Source organism: Eptatretus burgeri, chromosome 3, assembly GCF_056783735.1.
Source record: "Eptatretus burgeri isolate ZD-2024b chromosome 3, Ebu_testis_v1, whole genome shotgun sequence".
NCBI classification, from domain to species: domain Eukaryota; kingdom Metazoa; phylum Chordata; class Myxini; order Myxiniformes; family Myxinidae; genus Eptatretus; species Eptatretus burgeri.
In genome coordinates this window covers 61173080-61192568 of record NC_140963.1, presented here as the reverse complement: position 1 = coordinate 61192568, position 19489 = coordinate 61173080, and the positions used below count along the sequence as shown (strand labels likewise).

Here is a 19489-nt window from a genome sequence, read left to right as displayed (position 1 = left end):
AGTCATTACAAAGCTATAAGATACAAAGATTTGAGATTTAAAAGTGAAGACAAGATCAGGCACTTATTGAATAAACTGCAATTTTGTTGGATGAAGAAACTATGCAAACTGTTTTGAATGTGCTTTGCGCTATTAGTGGTGAATCAGTCTTTTTCCCCACCTCGGAAGGAGATATGTGAGATGAAAGGAGCTGCATTGGCATCTTGGTGAAACAGACGTTGGATTAAACGAGACGGTTTTGCTGATCTAATTCGGTGGTCTGACATGTCTGATGACATTTATTATTCTAACCTTGTATTGTCTTCAGATTTCCAGAAACACATGCTCAGTGATGTTTACCTTCTATACTGAGCAGATAAGCTTCTTAAATTCGAATAACCTCAATATTCTAGGGCTTAGGAAAACAAGAAACGCATGCTTAGGTCACCCACTGGCAATCCTGCCCTGGTTAGAAAGATGGATGTCATAACAGGGTCATTAGACGAGTTCAAATGAGTGACAGCACAGGAAATTCCGAGATGATGCAAATGTTAACAAACCTTACAAGGTAGAATGTCTTACAGCATCACTGAAGACAAGAAAGCTTGAGCGAATTGCAAAAAAGGAAAGGAGGAAAAAAAATAGTTGTGCTGAAAATAATCAGGCTGCCTGTTTGGTGTTCCCTTCTGAGTATGTAACTCGTGATGTTGGGATCACAAGATGGCATTCATTTGTGCAGTGTACTTATGCCCTTGTGTCTCCTAATGTCCCTTTTTTTCATGCATCATGTACAAGCCCCACCAAGAGCTGATAACACACACACACACACACACACACACACACACACACACACACACACACACACACACACACACACACACACACACACACACACACACACACGATCTTAATGACAGAACACCAACTAGAAGCACCCTCAGTCGAGAATCAACGACTTGTGGGCTACGGTTGAAAACCATCCCAAGTCTGCCCAAATCCTTCACTGCAGGCTCTCAATTTGTGGCGCCTCATGCTGGGGATGTTGCAATGGTTAAAGATCACAAAGGGCTGTTCTGATAAAAGCTTGTCTACCACATGCTCTTACAGGGAATCTCGTGTGTTACCATTCCAAATAACTCACAAAGTAAGTGCGAGGACATGCGAGAACTGGTTCTGTAATCCCGTCCGAGAGCATACTCAATAATTAATCGGTCATGAGAGCATACTTAACCATAATCAGTGGCTTGATGGATAGAGCGTCTGCTCTGAGTCTGGGAGGTCGGTGTTTTAAACCACAGCCAAGTCAATCCAAACACTTTCAAAATGATACGTTCTGCTTCCTTGCTTGACATGTAACATTTAAAACGGTAGAGCAGGGACAAAAAAAACCAAAGGTTGGCAATCATAGAAGAGGCTTTAACGGACTCAACGGCCTCCTTCTGCATTGATATTCCTCGTTAGGGAACATTTACGATTATGATTATTATTATTATTCAGTTCCCCCAGCTGAAACTACAGCATACTGCTCCAGTTGGATCTGATTTCCATACTAATTTCAGGTTCAACTTTAATGTGCAATAAAGGTTCGCTAAAACATACAATGTTTATCGACATTAGAGTCAAGCATTAGGAATGTCTGTAAGCAGAAGAAGTGGATATCCAACTTGGAAATTCAGTCAGGGGAAAGTTTTGTGTTCATTGAGGCACTCCACCACCTGGCCATCAATCACTTACTTGTTCGAAGTGTACAACCGTAGGAAGCGTTAAGTCCTCCACTCAGAGTCACCACAGTGGCCTTGTACAACATCCCCGATGTAAGGTTGGACAGCTTTTGTTCTGTAACATTCTTGGCGACCATTTCATTGTGCAGGACATCTTGAAACTGGTCTTGTAAAAGCAGTCTGAGTCCCTCGTAATCCCCGTCTGGAGAATGCCACCTCAAGAACAGCGATTTGGTCGTAGCAGAGCAGGTGAGGTTTTGCACCTCCAAAGGTACTGGGATGAGAGCATTAACATTGTAATTGTTATTAACAAAATAAACTGTCTCCACAAGGTATAAAGAGCTCTCGTATGCCATATAATTTAATATATCAGTCAGGATTATGTGACCATAGTTCTGGCCCCGAAGCCCATGGTTTGATGAAGATATCATGCAATCTTTATGCCCAAGTTCATCCGTACACCGCAGCGAGCTTCATGTCTTTTCTGAAGGATTGTGTACACCTCGATGCAGCACCCATGCTGGCATTGAGCAGCTGTTAATCAGATTCTTGTTAAAGAAGGATCAAATCCCCCTTGTTCCATACTTGTTCTATTTAGATGAACTTGTCCGTGGCTGCTGAACTTTTAACCTGGTATTAGCTTAGTGGTTAGGGTTGTGGTTTGGGATACCAGGGTCCCGAGTTCAAGCCCCATTTGCCGCTGAATTAACACCAGGGTGTTGACTCAGCCTGTCATCCTTCCGAGGTCGGTGAAATGAGTACCAGTGCAGCAAGCAGAAAAGGCTGCACAGGAAGGGAAGGGGTATTGACGGATTTAGTAAACCTGGTATTAGTGGGGCGCAGGCATGATGGGCCGAATGACCTAATCCCGCACATAATTTCCTTGTCCAAAAAAAATCACAATGGACAGCTCACGAGCTGATGTTTGATTGCCTCAATTGAAAATACTTTGAACTGAAGACCAAAAACTAACATTGTCAATGGCAAAACAGCGAAACCACCAAGCCAGGCCAATAAAAAAAAAACAGGATTACTACCAGGGTCACAGGTCAGATGCAGACACACATGGTGACCCTGTGGACAATGGTATAATTTTATACCCTAGTACCCTGTGGACATGAAAATAAATAAATTAACCCAATGATCTGAGATCATGGGGTTTATTTATTTTAATAGTTTGTTTATTTTAATCGCAAAATGTAGTCCCCATTTAACTCCACGAACCCCTCGACATCATTTGGCAAAATGCAAGCCTTTTTCTGAGTTCCCATCGGAACCACTGGATCATGATGCAGGTGAACAAAGTTTAAATCACATATACCGCTGAGTGGTTGTCCGTTATCTACCCAACAATGTCCTTACAATATATGCAAAAGTACACCGATGTCTGTTAATTATGTCCACGTTCTTCATGTGATATCTGTGCAAGCTCATCCATGAAGCTGTGATCACTGGAGGAAAATTAAATTTAAAAAAAGCCATGTACTCCAATTAGTCAGGTACGAGCTAGGCCCGTTGAATTTCAAAATCTACTTTTTGCCATCTTGCGATGATTTTGGACAAGTATCATATCCGGTCAAAATCAGAACAATTTGCACATATAATCACTCTGTCTCTGAGAAATCAATAATTTGTGTGTTCTGTTGATTATATATTATGTGTTGCATGATTAGTTTCGAAGTATTTCAAAACGAATGGCTGTGATGCACGGCCAAAATACGGGGGCTCATCATCCACTAGAACAATCGAGCACAGGCTCCTTAAATGGACAGAGCAAGATCCACTCGGTCAAATTAATCCCAATGGCAGCTCACTCAACAATACAGATGCATTCTTAAAATGTCCTTGTTCTAAAGCGGCATATTTAAGCATCGTTTCATAGACGTGAGAGCGGGATAATGTGCGAAACTGTGGGACTCTCCCGTATAATCTGGGAGACACCATACGTGTGCCCGACCCTTGCACTTTGTAACCTGGCAAGTTTAAGGGTCGTTGGGCCAAGGCCAACGGATAAATTTTAGAGATCAACCAGTTTTCAACTTTAGTTTAATGACAGCAGCGCGTACCTGTCGCTTGTGTCACGGATGTGAAGACAGATAGGCCACCGCTGAGGGTCACAATGAAGATAGCATACATTCTTCCCGGTATCAAATTGCGAAACACATGGTTGTCTCTGTCCGGAGGCAAAGTTTGATTCTCCAATATCTTATCATTGACCTGCAACATGGCTGAATAGCCAGTAAAGTATGATCGTGCGTGTTTCCAGTTCACAGAAAGGCTCGTCTGTCCTGCTTGCACGTGTACATTTGACACTGGTAGAGGAGCTGTAAAGATGACAAAATATAAGGATAAAATTGTTAGGTCTGACAGACAACTCCAGCACAAGTAGTTCCTTTACAGTACTGTTCTGGCCCACTGTTATATTAAGTCACAAGAGGCTCATTTTGGTAATAGACATGCGGACTGACTCTTGAGCAAGGCTGCAAGAATGTCACAGAGGCAAAGCACACTTTAACAGTCATGAGGCTTGCATTTGGAAATACTGGTTGGATGGCTTTGCTAAATTCCCAGTGCAATATCCTGGCTTGACAGTTCAGCTTCTGGTTATCGAGACATTTAAAGCAACAAGGTGTTTCGCACAATAATGAAAATTTGCAAATATTGGAGTCAGCCTTGGGTAAAGTAACTTCACTGATAAACTTTTAAAACTGTTTTCCAAGCTTACCTATCTGCAGTGAGCTCGAGGCCAGTGCAGACAAGGCCCCACTGGTTGTGATGACGTGAAGTTTGTAGAACTCGCCAGCACTGAGATTGCGGAACACATGTTCGGTTTTGGATTTGAGAAGCGTGCGATTCAGTTGGACTTCCCCTTGATTGAACAGCAGGAGTCGATATCCATCAAGGTCACCGGGTGGCTTGGCCCATACTGCCCATGCCCCATTCCCCACACGACTAAAGCTCAGGTTCTGAACCTGAGTGGGAGCTGCAAATGGTGACAATCAAGCAGTATGCAAATCACTTTCACATCCCAATATTGCTGAACATAAAAATGATCATCATATTCCGATCAGCATCTGAAGCCGGTGTAACACTCAAGTCCATAGCAAAGCAGGAGATGCTAACCACCCACCCACCCCACCCACCACCATACATGACTCCATCTATTTAGTCCTATATCTTCCAAACCTTCCTTTCTCTCTCCTGTCATGCTTCCTTCTCTCGATTTTGATATCAGTTTAGCTTTCCTCCTGTCACCATGCTTATGGAATAAATAGTTGGACATAAACGAGAGAAAAGCTTTCGGTTTACATCAATGGAGATGAGATGGAATAAGCGCTGGGAGTACGACTAAAAGGGATGTCGGAGATGGAAGGAAACCGAGCGAATGCGCGTGGTAGACTTACACGGAAGATGACCAAAAGCAGGCATTGCTATCAAAAGTTCGAAAAAGTCCAGTGCACTATGTCTTACCAATGCGCTCGGAGCAGGACGCCACAGAGTGCAACGAACCACTGACCGTGGCCACCAGCACAATGTAAAACCTTCCCGGGACAAGATCCTGAAAGCCAAGTTTAGTAAAGTTCCTTGGAAGTGACAAATTTCTCAGGACCGTTCCCTCATGGAGCAAAGTCACCATATAACCGTCAAGATCTCCGTGAGGGGGTCTCCACGTCAGAAGCAGAGTTGTCCAATTTGCGGAGCACTCGAGTTCTCGAACTTCAGAGGGAACTGCAAACAAAGTGCATTCATTGAGTGTCTGTCCCGTAAGTAATGATCTTTGGCGCTATCTTGCTCGCCACACGCACACTACACCCTTCCCCCCGCACCCAGAACAACCCCAAAAGCTTACACAGAGTGGGTGTAGTCTGTTACCCTATTGGTTGGTGTTAGCCATAAATGCACTTTTGGTGCAGTGAGAGTGCAGGCTCACAGAATGGAAATAGGAATGAGGGGTGAGGAAGGGTGGGGAGGCTTTTAAAACAACGCTGCTGACTTCCCTTTCCGATAGGCTGGAGTTCTGCGCCCCACTTTTGATTGTTTCTATTCTTGTTTATAGAACCCTTGTCGGTAGCACGAGATGGGAGTAACGGAGGGGAGAGAGAGGAAAGACCAAAAAAAAAAATTTTTTTTTTTTAAAGGAAAGAAATTGTGGGAGAACAAGAGAGAGGGTGGGAGAGAGGAAAAAGTTTATTGCAGGTCATTATTGCAAACCACTATTGTGTCGCCAGTATTGTGCATCATATTACATACATAAGCTCACAACAACAATAAATGAACAATAGAAAGCCAAGTTGGACTTGAGCTCTCTTTGGCAAGGCAAAATAATAAATAAATAAATAAATAAATAAATAAATAAACCAATAAAAGAATGGTATCCTATCGTCCTGGTGTATTGTAAGGGAAGGTCTGGGAGTGTTCGGGAAGTCACAGGGTGATGCACTTCAGAGTAGTGTAACGTTGTGTTTTATATTCGATGTTGTTTCGTTGGTGAACACGCATTGTACTATAATCTGGGTCTCAAGCGATTCATTGTAATCATGCAGACGAAATTTAAGCAGATTTGGCCACATGATTATCAGTGTCGAGGCATTGGCCAAGGGAAAAGCGGATATGGCCGTTTGCCAGTCTCGTGGGCAGGGATGCATTGTGACATTAATGGTAAGCAAAACACAACTGAGAAAATAAAGATATGAAATTGCTCGTGATTATTATATGCATGCCTCCGAGCAGTCTCTGGTCCTGAATCTGACTATAAACTGCCATTCTGATGCACTGCTGTAATACTGCAAGGTGTTCCACCAACACCACCACCACCACCACCATCCCATGCATCAGAAAAAGAGTTTCCATTCTTTTGCAACATCCTTAGCATTAGTCGAATGAAAACCCATGCACCTCCACAACCCCAACACACCAGCACTACCATCCCAAAACACCACCACCACACCGAACCAAACAATACCACCAAATGTGAGAAATGATGGGCCAAATGGTGAGTTCTCATGTTGAAGGTTTGGCACACAAGGAGAGCAACATCAGGATTCAGATGAAAGCATATATTGTCCAAAATAGAGTTAAGAATCACAATGTCCTACTCTTTTCGAATGAAAACCAAGGATCCAACTCCCACGAGCAAGTACGATCAGACTAAACAGCCAACTTAACACTCCCTGTGAACAAGGTCAGCTCAATGAGGCACGTCCCGCTCGTAGAGTAGTGGGATAAAAGTTTGTCGTCAGATCCCATTTCAGAAAATCCATCTCGGTATACGAGTGAACTCGAGACAAATTTGTACAATCCCATCAGGGTAAAGCATACTCAAAGTCAAGGGTCACACCTTGTAGATCAAGAAGCAAGCTTACCTATCCTATCGGAACCACTGGAACCACAAGGCATCATCGAATGAAAGACAAATGCATCTACCAATCAAAAGACGAACAATAAAATAAAATTTGAAATAAAAAATAAAAAGCTATAAATAAATCAACACAAACAAGCCTCATGAAAGGCACAGACTGAAGGGTTTCTGAACACTTCATCAGCATTTCCTTATCATGCACAGGTAGGTTCATTAGCCCATTATTCCCCAGGGAAAGCAAATGTATTTCGACAGAAACAATGAATTGGGTGTAAACAACAAACTGTGGTGCAGAAACCACTGGGAACCAAGAATTACAAGCAGTAATTTGTTTTTATAGAAACTAAGAGACAGAGATAGTTTTTGATTGATGTAAGTGTTATTTTTTGTGAGAAATAGAAGTTCTCTTCTTGCGTATGGCAGCTTGGTTGCCAGGTCGCTATAATTTCTTGGAAGTGCGGCTGTGCCGCTGATGCTGGGCCCCCCCTATCAGTACATTGGTACTCATTTTGTCAACTACAGAAGGATGACAGGCGGCGTTAACCCTACCTGGTGTTAATTCAGCAGCCAACGAGGCTCAAACTCGGGACCCTAGGATCCTAAGCCAACCACCCTAGCCGCTAAGCCAACACAGGCCAAATAGAAGTTAAAAAGTTACGTCTCCATCAACCACAGATCCACCATTGGGGCTTGTGGGGCAGATCAAACCTTCAAAAGAGATCGTTAAAGTAAGCCTTGACATTTACACAAGGAAATATCGACACAGGAAGAAGCCATGTAGGCCCATCGATGACTGTGCCACATAGACCTGACAACCCCAACCCTGACCCAATCCATGGTGACAAATTCTCCACGGCACCAACCAAGATGTTGGTTGGTTTGCACAAATCCACACACATCACACACCCAAAAGCAACCCGACGCATCGAATCAGTAGGAAGGCAAACAGCAGGTGAAGTCGGGACTTGACGATTTTCCGCCCGTCTTTGATCCCCAATTCCTTTTTGTTTTGAAACTGCAGTTAAGGATTCCAGAATTTGGACTTCTTCGATGTAACAAGGAACCCAGCTCATTCTCGATGAGTATGAAAACTTGTGCAAAACTTGGAACACCACTCACATGAATGATATCACATGTCCAACTTTCTGTCTGAGGGTATGATTGTAGCATTTCATCATTACTACCAAAAAGTATGCTTCTTGCCTTCATGTTTTCCTTTTCATTCAACCTTGTCCGCCTGGAGGTTTCACAAAATATTCACCAACAAAGTGTCATTCTTAACTCATCGCTGCTATGGTCTAAGTATTAAGGTAAAACATGTCAATGGATTAATCATGGGGGGCCATGTGTGGGATCCTTCACCTGTTACGTGGTCCGCACCCTCACAACATACATATACCATATTAGATCAACACGACGTGCTGCATCTTAGAAGTTATCGTAATGAAACAAAAAAATCAATCAAAATACTTTTCATGAAAACATTTTGGCAAATGTGACCGATTTATATATATGAAAACTGATTTACTACTACATTGGCAAATAATAAAAGCTTAACTCCCCATCCACCCACTCATACAATAACCAAACATATAATAATCATAATAAAAACAAAATTTCGGATTATTTAAAAAAAACAAAAACATTTCAACCCACTAGGGCTTTGTTGCCCGAGTTTGAATCCCGACCCAGCTATAAACTGTCATCCCATCTTTGATGGTGTTTCACAGGCAGGGTGATTCATAAATGTGTGTGCTGTCTCATATGGATGTTAAACGGGTTTCCAGTCTGCCAGCATTAGATGGTGGACGTTAAAGATCCCACGGTGTCCTTCGCGAAGAGTATACGAGTCATTGATGGCACCATGAACAAATTCCTAATTCATGCACTGACTTCCTGTGTCGGAGTGGTGATCTGACCATGATTGTAACCCCAGCCAAAGAAACTGCTTCGGCAGCACTGACGCTCTGTATATATATATATATATATATATATATATATATATATATATATATATATATATATATATATATATATATATATATATATATATATATATATATATATATATATATATATATATATATATATATATATATATATATATCTGATATCCACCAGACTACCAGGACAAAAAAGTCCACACTCAGGGTACATAATAATTGTGGTGTGTTATAGTTAGATAAATTATATATGTCATCCAACAGAATGATGCAAAGGTAGCGCACAGACGTTTGAGATGCCTTGTCTGTGTTTGATTCCTGACGCAACTATAAACTGTCAGATTGTTGCTTCACATTCAGGGCATTACATCACATGGTACTCCGTCCCTTGGATGGATCTCAAACTGATGTCTCATCTGCTAGCATTAGTGGACGTCAAAGATCAAAGAGTCATTCGGTGCCAACAGAATTTCAAAATTGCTGAAAAAAGAAGACATGTTGAATCTTTTCATTTTGCACTCATTAGGACGCTCACAAGAATACCGGAAAGATTGATGCAATTTAACTTTACTCTAAGTCTAGTCCTTGGAGTACTGCTGTCTCAAGTAACTCCCTAATTACTTGAGATGGAGGTACTCCAAAGACCAGACTTGAAGGAAAGTTTAATTGCTTCAATCTTAATTTCTGGTATCCTTGCAATTGTCCCAATGAGTGCAAAACGAAAAGCTTCAACATGTCTCTTCTTTTCTCAGCAACTTTAATGATCCCATAGTGCTCTAGAAGAGCGGGCAAGATATTTGTACAGCACGCTGAACAAATTATAAATTCCTGCCTGGACTGCAGGTAGCAAGTGGTCTGGTCTTCTCGGATATCCCTCATCACAAGGTTACACCGCTTGCTATATCATAGTGTGGTTGATGTGCGGCAACAGCTCCCACACTATAAACAAAACTAATGCTCCCAGGTGTTTGTACGTCTTGTGTCAATGGTGGTGTTCGACTACGAAGGGCAAACCAACAACAGAAGATATCTTGTAAAACACACATACACACACAACTCACCCCTCCAACTGTATACTCAGACAGACAGTGGTATCATGGCTGAAACTGGCATTTGGTCAACCATGTAAGTACGCATTTGGGACAACAGCACATCAAGGTGTGTACGTCCTCCTTGGGCCTTTGGTTCAGAATAACGATCATTTTGCATTTGCAAATACCTACTATGCCATCAGACAGAGAGCTCTCCGGTGTAGAAAATCAGGCTATTGAAATTATAACAATGACAAAGGCATGTGGGGAGGGGAGGAGCAGGTGAAAATCTTGCTTTACCTTTCACAACAGACGTCATGCACCAACTTACTCTAATATAATAAAAAAAAACAATTACCAGCACCAGGAAAATTAAAATGGGTACCCACGAGAAGCTGTGAAAAAAATCAGAGAAGAAAATCTGAACTAAAATGTAAAAGAAAGGAAGGAAGAATTTAATTTGCAATACATTATAAAATGAAAAAAATGAAAATCAAGTCCTGTGTGGGTCCCATTCGGCTTGTGAACTCTCAACTCCTGAAATTTTTAAAATTCTGAACATCAAATTCCCTTTTGCGGTTCATTCAAAGCTTACACAAGGATATATATATATATATATATATATATATATATATATATATATATATATATATATATATATATATATATATATATATATATATATATATATATATATACACAGTATATACACAAGGAACTTTGGCACAGGAGGAGGCCATTCGGCCCACCATGCTTGCACTACACCAACCCCAGAAACCATCACCCATCCACACATAAACTACTGACAAGTCCTTCCAATATTCCCAACATTTGAACTTCCTTCATCGATGAATAAACGAATGTGAAGACAAGTGCATGGACATATTAGTTAAACATAGTAAAAGTACATGAATATGCAAATATAGGGGGACACACCTGTTCTTGTCCACCCAGAAACCTTGGCAGAGCGAGAACCACTGATTGTAGAAACGGATATTTGGTAGGCTCGTCCTGGTGCAAGGTTCACAAACTCCATCCTATCAGAGTGCTTGGGAAGGGTATGATTGGAACCCTCGTGTTCAATCCACACCAAGGTGTGATCGTAATGGAATTGTGGGAGAGACCAGGTCACCACCAGACTATTCATCTTTTCCTGGAACTCAAGGTTTGTCACAGGAAGTGGTTCTGTCGAGAAGGACCAACAGAGATGACAATTTGGAAAATTAAAATCCATCCACACATTCTCTCTCCTCCCTCAACTAAACCGAATCCTTTAAAAGTCATTGATCTTTTATCATAAGCTTAACAACCGGTTATCCAAACTCCAATAATAGCATGCTAAATATGCAGGACTGTTGTTGGCTTACCTGTGCGCTCTTCACAGGAAGTGGATGCCTGAAGATGTGATGTATGAGTGACCACATGTGCAGTATACAATTGGCCTGGGTCAAGATTCAAGAACATGTGCTCTGTGACGTTGCCATGCAGGGTGAGGGACGTCACCTCGGCACCATTGCTGCTCAACATCACCCCAAAGTGGTCATGATCTCCGAAAGGTAACAGCCATGACAAAGCTAGTTCTGTAGATGTTGCTTGACATCTAAGTTCCTGGACAGCAAACGGGACTGCAGACAAGATCAGTCAAAACAAATAGGAGAGTGTTAAGGGGAATATCTTCAGCAAGAACATCTCCAATTAAAACAAGAACGGCTCTCCGAGAGCGCATAATCTTGCCTCGTGCATTCGTTCTGAAAAAAATACCATTGTTAACTGAACATGCTACTATTATGGCCCATATACCCATATCATTCAATTCAACCATTGTGGCTGGAATACAACTTCTCCGATGATCTCATCATTATCACTAAATGTACCCCATGGGGAGTTGATAACATGCAAAAGTTTCAATTTTTTTCGTTGAGTAGTTTTGGAGAAAATGATGCCCAAAATTTTTCCTTTAATCCAATTTAATATTTGTCTGTATGTGATTGCATTTTAAGGTTCTGCCATGTTCGTGATTTCCACACTTCAATACAAGGTACACTACATGACCAAAAGTAAAAGGACACCCCTTCTAATTAGTGGATTCGACTATTTCCACGACACCCATTGCTGACAGGTGTATAAAATCAAGTACACAGCCATGCAATCTCCACAGACAAACATTGGCAGTAGAATGGGCCGAACTGAAGAGCTCAGTGACTTTCAACGTAGCACCATCATAGGATGCTACCTTTCCAACAAGTCAGTTAATCAAATTTCTGCCCTGCTAGAGTTGCACTGTTCAACCGTAAGTGCTGCTATTGTGAAGTGGAAACGTCTATGAGCAACAACAGCTCAGCCGTGAAGTGGTAGGCCACACAAGCTCACAGAACAGGACCGCCGAGTGCTGAAGCGCGTAGCACGGAAAAATCGTCTGTCATCGGTTGCAATACCCACTACAGAGTTCCAAACTGCCTCTGGAAGCAATGTCAGCACAAGCACTGTTCGTCGAGAGCTTCATGAAATGGCTTCCCATGGTCAAGCAGTCACACACAAGCCGAAGATCAGGATGTGCAATGCCAAACATCGGTTGGAGTGGTGAAAGCTCACTGCCATTGGACTCTGGAGCAGTGGAAACACGTTCTCTGGAGTGATGAATCACTCTTCACCATCTGGCAGTCTGACGGACAAATCCAGGTTTTGCAGATGCCAGGAGAATGCTACCTGCCTGAATGTATTGTGCCAACTGTAAAGTTTGGTGGAGGAGGACTAATGGTCTGGGGCTGTTTTTCATGGTTCAGGCTCGACCCCTTAGTTCCTGTGAAGGGAAATCTTAACACTACAGCATGCAATGACATTCGAGATGATTCTGTGCTTCCAACTTTGTGGCAATGGTTTGGGGAAGGCCCTTTCCTGTTTCAGCATGACAATGCCCCCATGCACAAAGTGAGGTCCATACAGAAATGGTTTGTCAAAATCGGTGTGGAAGAACTTGACTGGCCTGCACATAGCCCTGACCTCAACCCCATCGAACACCTTTGGGATGAATTGGAATGCCGACTGCGAGCCAGACCTAATCACCCAACATCGGTGCCCGACCTCACAAATGCTCTTGTGGCTGAATGAAAGCAAATCCCCACAGCAACGTTCCAACATCGAGTGGAAAGCCTTCCCAGAAGAGTGGAAGCTGTTATAGGAGCAAAGGGGGGACCGACTCCATAATAATGCCCATGATTTTGGAATGAGATGTTGGACGAGCAGATGTTCACATACTTTAGTGTATTACTCCATCTGCTGAGATCAGCTGAGATCCAAATGGTTTTCTCTGCAACCATGTGACCTTTGACATCAGAGTTTGCAATAAAATATTCTCCATGGGGAGTCCCCCTATGTTTAAAGTTTTGCATCGATCAGACAAGTGGTTGCAGAGAAAACCATTTTTAAAGTGAAAATATATAGACACGGACACACACACAGACAGACAGACAGACAGAGAGGGGCATTGCAATAGTCTCGTATCCCCTTCGGGGGCGAGACTAAATATGTTGATTGGTGTAATTATTGTTAGGATGTGTAATGAGCCAGACAAAGGTTCGAGACCAACTGACTTGTTTTATTCTCACACACCAAGGCACCATGTTGCGTGCATGCGCAACAACCCCAACAACCACTATTGCTACATCTCCCCCCTCAATGTTCAAAAACACACTAAGTGGCCAAAATTTATAACTAGTACCACCCCAATTAATCAAGCAACAAAACCACACAAAACCATTGCAACAACTACACCAAAGTACAGTAGTAAATAATTAAACAGCTCAAACTCAGACAGGAGATTGAAACTTTATACCACGTAATCATCGAGATGCGTGGATAGTCTCTTGATACGAGAAGAACGGCGAATAGGTGGTGCCACTACTTGTGTAGAGACTTGTGAATGAGGCATTGTTGTGGACCGATTTGCCAACTGGTCCTCAACTGGAAGAGGGGTGATAGATGGAGGAAACTCCAAGGTCTTCCGTAGGTGCTTGCGGTTGCGGTGGTAAACCTGGCCATCTTGCGTCATCACATGATACGAACAGGGAGCACACAGTATGTAGCAGTGACAACTGCTGGCTCCCAGACCTTTTCTTGCCTGATGCGGATGCTTTCACCAGAAGTGGTGGGAGCTCTTTGGAGTTCCGGTGGTAAAATTTCTTCGCAACCTGTTGACGCCGTACCAATAGCTGACATGCATCTGCCGGAATGTGCGGTTGCAAAATTCGCTCTGTCATGGGTTGCCTGTCTCTGAGCCTTCGAATCATCAATAGCTGTGCTGGGGAGTAGGGTCGTCTTGCTATGGGACTGTTTCGGTATGTCAACAGGGTCAAGTCCAAGTCCTCTCCGGATTCTCGAGCTTTCCTGAGGCCTTGTTTGACAGTCCGTATTGTACGTTCAGCCTGTCCATTTGATGAAGTGTACATAGGGCTCGATGTTATGATGTGAAATCCCCATCCATGGGCGAATCTATTTAATTCTGCACTTGCGAATGGCATGTTGTCAGCCATCAGTTCCTGAGGAATGCCGTGTCTCACGGACGTTGGCTTGAGTGCATCAACAAATAGTCTACTACTACAAAGAAATGTTTCCCTGCAAATTGAAAGAGGTCAGCCCCAACTTTCTGCCATGGTCCTTGTGGAACTTCCTGTGGCACGAGCGGTTCTTTGCAATTGGCTGGTCGAAACTTTGCACACACTGGACATTTGGCTACAAGTTGCTCGATGTCACTGCTCATTCCAGGCCAGAACACGACTTGACGGGCTATGGCTTTGCTTTATCCTGTCCAAAATGGCCTTCATGGATCGTACTGAGTATACTATGACGCTGTGTTTTCAGGATTATTATGCGTTCCCCAGCAAAGAGCAGACCATGGGCAAGATCTAGTTCATGTCTGGTGTCCCAATACGGCTTGATGATGGGTGGCAAGTTGGCTTTGTGGGACGGCCATCCATTCACGATAACTCCGGCTAAAATCTGAAGAGCATTATCATCCGAGGTTGCAGAGCGTAGGGTCTCCAGTCTGTGTTGGCTTACTGGCAACTGGGATATTAACTGGTGCACCCTCATCTGCATGTCTTCAAATAAAACACTGGCAGTTGGTACAGTGCCGGTAGGAGCTCTCGAGAGTGTCAGGAATATACAGTAGCTTGCCAGGCACATACTTGAGTTCCAAGTCATAACGAAGAAGATGAAGCAACATCATTTGTAATCTGGGTGACACTCTGTGAAGCGGTTTTCCAACGATGGTCACCAATGGCTTGTGGTCTGTCTGTACCTCTGTCTTGTACCCATATACATAGTGGTGGAACCTTTCTACTGCAAAAACCACACCAAGTAGTTCCTTTTCTATCTGAGCGTAATTTTGCTCCGCAACTGATACCGACCGAGAGGCATAAGCAACTGGATGTCCTTGTTGTAGCAAACATGCTCTGCGGCCAGAAGACGATGCATCAGCTTGGATGACCGATGGTTTGGAAGGCTCAAAAAACTTCAGGACTGGTGCCTGAGAAATTGCCTGCTTGAGGGTGTTGAATGCAGCCGCGTGTTCAGGGTGCCACTGCCATTGCACGTGCTTCTTCAATAGATCACGTAGCGGAGCCGTGATCGTCGACATGTTCGGAACGAAGCACAAGAGGTAGTTAAAGACTGACTCCTAAGGCACGCTGTAGGTCCGCTTTGGACGTGGGTATTGGCAGATTTGTGATTGCGTGTACTTTGGCAACATCAGGTCTGAGGCCTTCGGCAGTGACTACGTGCCCCATATAACTGACCTCTGACACCTTCCACTGAATCTTCTGATTAAATTTTACGTTGCAGGACCGAGCACGCTTGAGCACTTTGCCTACAATCTCGTCGTGTCGTGCTTCGTCGGCTGCAGCCACAATCATGTCATCAGCAATGAAATTCACCCCTTCAAGGTCACCAAAGGCACTTTGATTGCGACTCTGCAGTACTTCACTTGCGGAACTGAGTCCGAAAGGCATTCAATTAAAACAATATCTTCCAAAAGGAGTGTTAAAAGTGCACATCAATGCACTCTCCTTGTCTAATAGAACCTGCCAGAAAGAGTCCCTTTGATCAAAGATAGAAAACACACGTTTACCTCCTAACCAGCTGATTACATCCTGTGTCGTGGGATCTGGTGGTGCTCTCGTTTTAGCGCTTTATTTAAATTCCTTGGATCTAAACATAACCGCAACGATTTATCCTTTTTTTCGAGGATCACGAGGTTATGGACCCAGTTTGTGGGTCCATTCACCTGCGTAATGACGCCTCTTGATTCCATTTCCTCGAGCTTCTGCTTGAGACGATCATGCAAGCTATGTGGAGGTTCGATCACTGAACGAAATTCATCTACTTCAATATGGTAGGGACGGTCAAACTTTCCAAGCCCTTGAAAGACATCCGCATATGCCTGTATTATACCGGCAATGTTATAAGTCCATGCACAATGTAAGTGAAACAAACAACCTCACAGGTTAAAGGCCAGGATTCTAATTTGTACTGGTTTTGTGTTGCATCATAAACAGCAAGTCGAATCTCCCCTTTCTAGGTTGGCCTACAGATCAAGGTTCTCATTGTTATCTTGCCAAAACGAGGTTTTTGCAAGATATGTTAGTCAGCTTGTATGTTTTTTTTTTTTGTTTTGTTTATTTGTCTGTAATCACATATAAAAAATTCTGCAGAGCACAGTTATCATTGGAAATTTTTGTAACTTCGCATATCAGAGGCCTATAGAGGTCCCTTTCAGCGCATAAAATTTTGAAGGTCAAGGTCAAAGGTCAAGGTCACTTTGGCGCAAATCAGGGGAGTCGACGAAACCATTATTTTTTGAGTAATTTTGATCGGATCGTCTTCAAACTTCATGGGAACATAGTTCATGGTCTGGCGCTCAGCTGATTAATTTTTGGTGGCGATAGCCCTTGACCTTCATGGTTCGCGCCTGAGGTCAAACATATTTGACCCCAAGGTCAAATTTTCAAGTTTTAGGAACCATATCGTGTAGTACCTCAAATTGAACACCTCGATGAGTGCTTTCTAGATATGTCAAGTTTGAGACATTATGACGTCATTTGGTGACGTTATGAGGCAAACACATTATATTTTTCATGGTTACTCTGTAGAACGATTCTCATCGGAATCTCTCGTCGGCAGATATTCCTCAAGGAGTCGCTCCTGGTGGATAGCAGCTCTGTTCACCTCAGTGTGACCTTAAAGAAGTCACACGTGGTCACCTTTTGGCAAGATACGGGTCACCCTGCAGGTGACATTGGTTTTTTTTATCTTGCCAAAACGAAGTTTTTGCAAGATATGTTAGTCAGCTTGTATGTTTTTTTTTGTTTTTTTTGTTTGTTTGTTTGTTTGTCTGTAATCACGTATAAAAAATTCTGCAGAGCACAGTTATCATTGGAAATTTTTGTAACTTTGCATATCAGAGGCCTATAGAGGTCCCTTTCAGTGCATAAAATTTTGAAGGTCAAGGTCAAAGGTCAAGGTCACTTTGGCACAAATCAGGGGAGTCGACGAAACCCTTATTTTTTGAGTAATTTTGATCGGATCGTCTTCAAACTTCATGGGAACATAGTTCATGGTCTGGCGCTCAGCTGATTAATTTTTGGTGGCGATTGGCCTTGACCTTCATGGTTAGCGCCTGAGGTTAAACATATTTGACCCCAAGGTCAAATTTTCAAGTTTTAGGAACCATATCGTGTCGTACCTCAAATTGAACACCTCGATGAGTGCTTTCTAGATATGTCAAGCTTGAGAAATTATGACATCATTTGGTGACGTTATGAGGCAAACGCATATTTTTCATGGTTACTCTGTAGAACGATTCTCATCGGAATCTCTCGTCGGCAGATATTCCTCAAGGAGTCGCTCCTGGTGGATAGCAGCTCTGTTCACCTCAGTGTGACCTTAAAGAAGTCACACGTGGTCACCTTTTGGCAAGATACGGGTCACCCTGCAGGTGACATTGGTTTTTTTTTATCTTGCCAAAACGAAGTTTTTGCAAGATATGTTAGTCAGCTTGTATGTTTTTTTTTTGTTTTTTTTGTTTGTTTGTTTGTCTGTAATCACGTATAAAAAATTCTGCAGAGCACAGTTATCATTGGAAATTTTTGTAACTTTGCATATCAGAGGCCTATAGAGGTCCCTTTCAGTGCATAAAATTTTGAAGGTCAAGGTCAAAGGTCAAGGTCACTTTGGCACAAATCAGGGGAGTCGACGAAACCCTTATTTTTTGAGTAATTTTGATCGGATCGTCTTCAAACTTCATGGGAACATAGTTCATGGTCTGGCGCTCAGCTGATTAATTTTTGGTGGCGATTGGCCTTGACCTTCATGGTTAGCGCCTGAGGTTAAACATATTTGACCCCAAGGTCAAATTTTCAAGTTTTAGGAACCATATCGTGTCGTACCTCAAATTGAACACCTCGATGAGTGCTTTCTAGATATGTCAAGCTTGAGAAATTATGACATCATTTGGTGACGTTATGAGGCAAACGCATATTTTTCATGGTTACTCTGTAGAACGATTCTCATCGGAATCTCTCGTCGGCAGATATTCCTCAAGGAGTCGCTCCTGGTGGATAGCAGCTCTGTTCACCTCGGTGTGACCTTAAAGAAGTCACACATGGTCAGCTTTTGGCAAGATACGGGTCACACTGCGGGTGACATTGTTTTTTTTGTTGTTGGATACAAAGTCAAGGCTCATGGAAGAGCTAGAAGACACAATGGATCAGGATGCAACAAAACAAAAGGAACAATAACAAAACAACATTGGAAAAACACACCAACAGCAGGGTTGAGGGACAAAATAGAGGAATACTTGGATAAATAAAGGATATGGGGAGGAACGAGGGGTAGGGAAGGATGCATGGGGTGGACAAGATGGACACAGAAGTAAACTAGAACGTCACTCTGTGGAGCGCATACCTCAGCCAGGTTGAACAGTTTACATCCTGTATCCCACTGACGGGCCGCTTCTCGATCCGGACCTGAACCAAGATCAAATTGGCTTGTTCTTGTCACCTACGCAATTCATTCACCAAGTTTTGTCATAACTCGTCCACAACTGTTTGAAATGTCATGCTATATATCGTTTTTGTTCCCATCGATCAATGGTGAAGAATCACTATCAAAAGTTTTTTTTTTTTAATTCTAGTATCCGAATCCAGAATTAGATCTTCACCAAAATCGAACCAATTCTTCCTCGTCATGCAACCAACCTGTCCACCAAGTTTCATCCGAATCCGTACACAAGTTTTTTGAGATATCCTGCTCAAAGACAAACAAACAGACAGACATACAGAAAGGAGTGAAAACATAAGCTGTGTCCACCTACAGTGGTGGAGGTAACTATCGGGAAGGAAAGTAATAGAAATTTGGAAAGAGGTGGGATTGGGGGAGGGTTGATGGGGGGGGGAGGAGGGG

At 42.8% G+C, this 19489-nt stretch overlaps 1 protein-coding gene across 5 annotated transcripts in view; it reads right to left on the bottom strand.

Moving 5' to 3' along the window:
- The window catches only part of LOC147030026 (receptor-type tyrosine-protein phosphatase beta-like), a 267673-nt gene that overhangs the window by 115892 nt on the left and 132292 nt on the right, over positions 1 to 19489 (bottom strand). For all 5 annotated transcript variants that reach the window (XM_085873693.1, XM_085873694.1, XM_085873696.1 and 2 more), the window contains 6 exons: positions 11401 to 11658; positions 10970 to 11218; positions 5172 to 5429; positions 4426 to 4683; positions 3767 to 4024; positions 1714 to 1974 (listed from right to left, as the gene is read on the bottom strand). In XM_085873693.1, the coding sequence (XP_085729819.1) occupies positions 1714 to 1974; positions 3767 to 4024; positions 4426 to 4683; positions 5172 to 5429; positions 10970 to 11218; positions 11401 to 11658 (1542 nt within the window). The remainder of the gene's footprint in view (positions 1 to 1713; positions 1975 to 3766; positions 4025 to 4425; positions 4684 to 5171; positions 5430 to 10969; positions 11219 to 11400; positions 11659 to 19489) is intronic.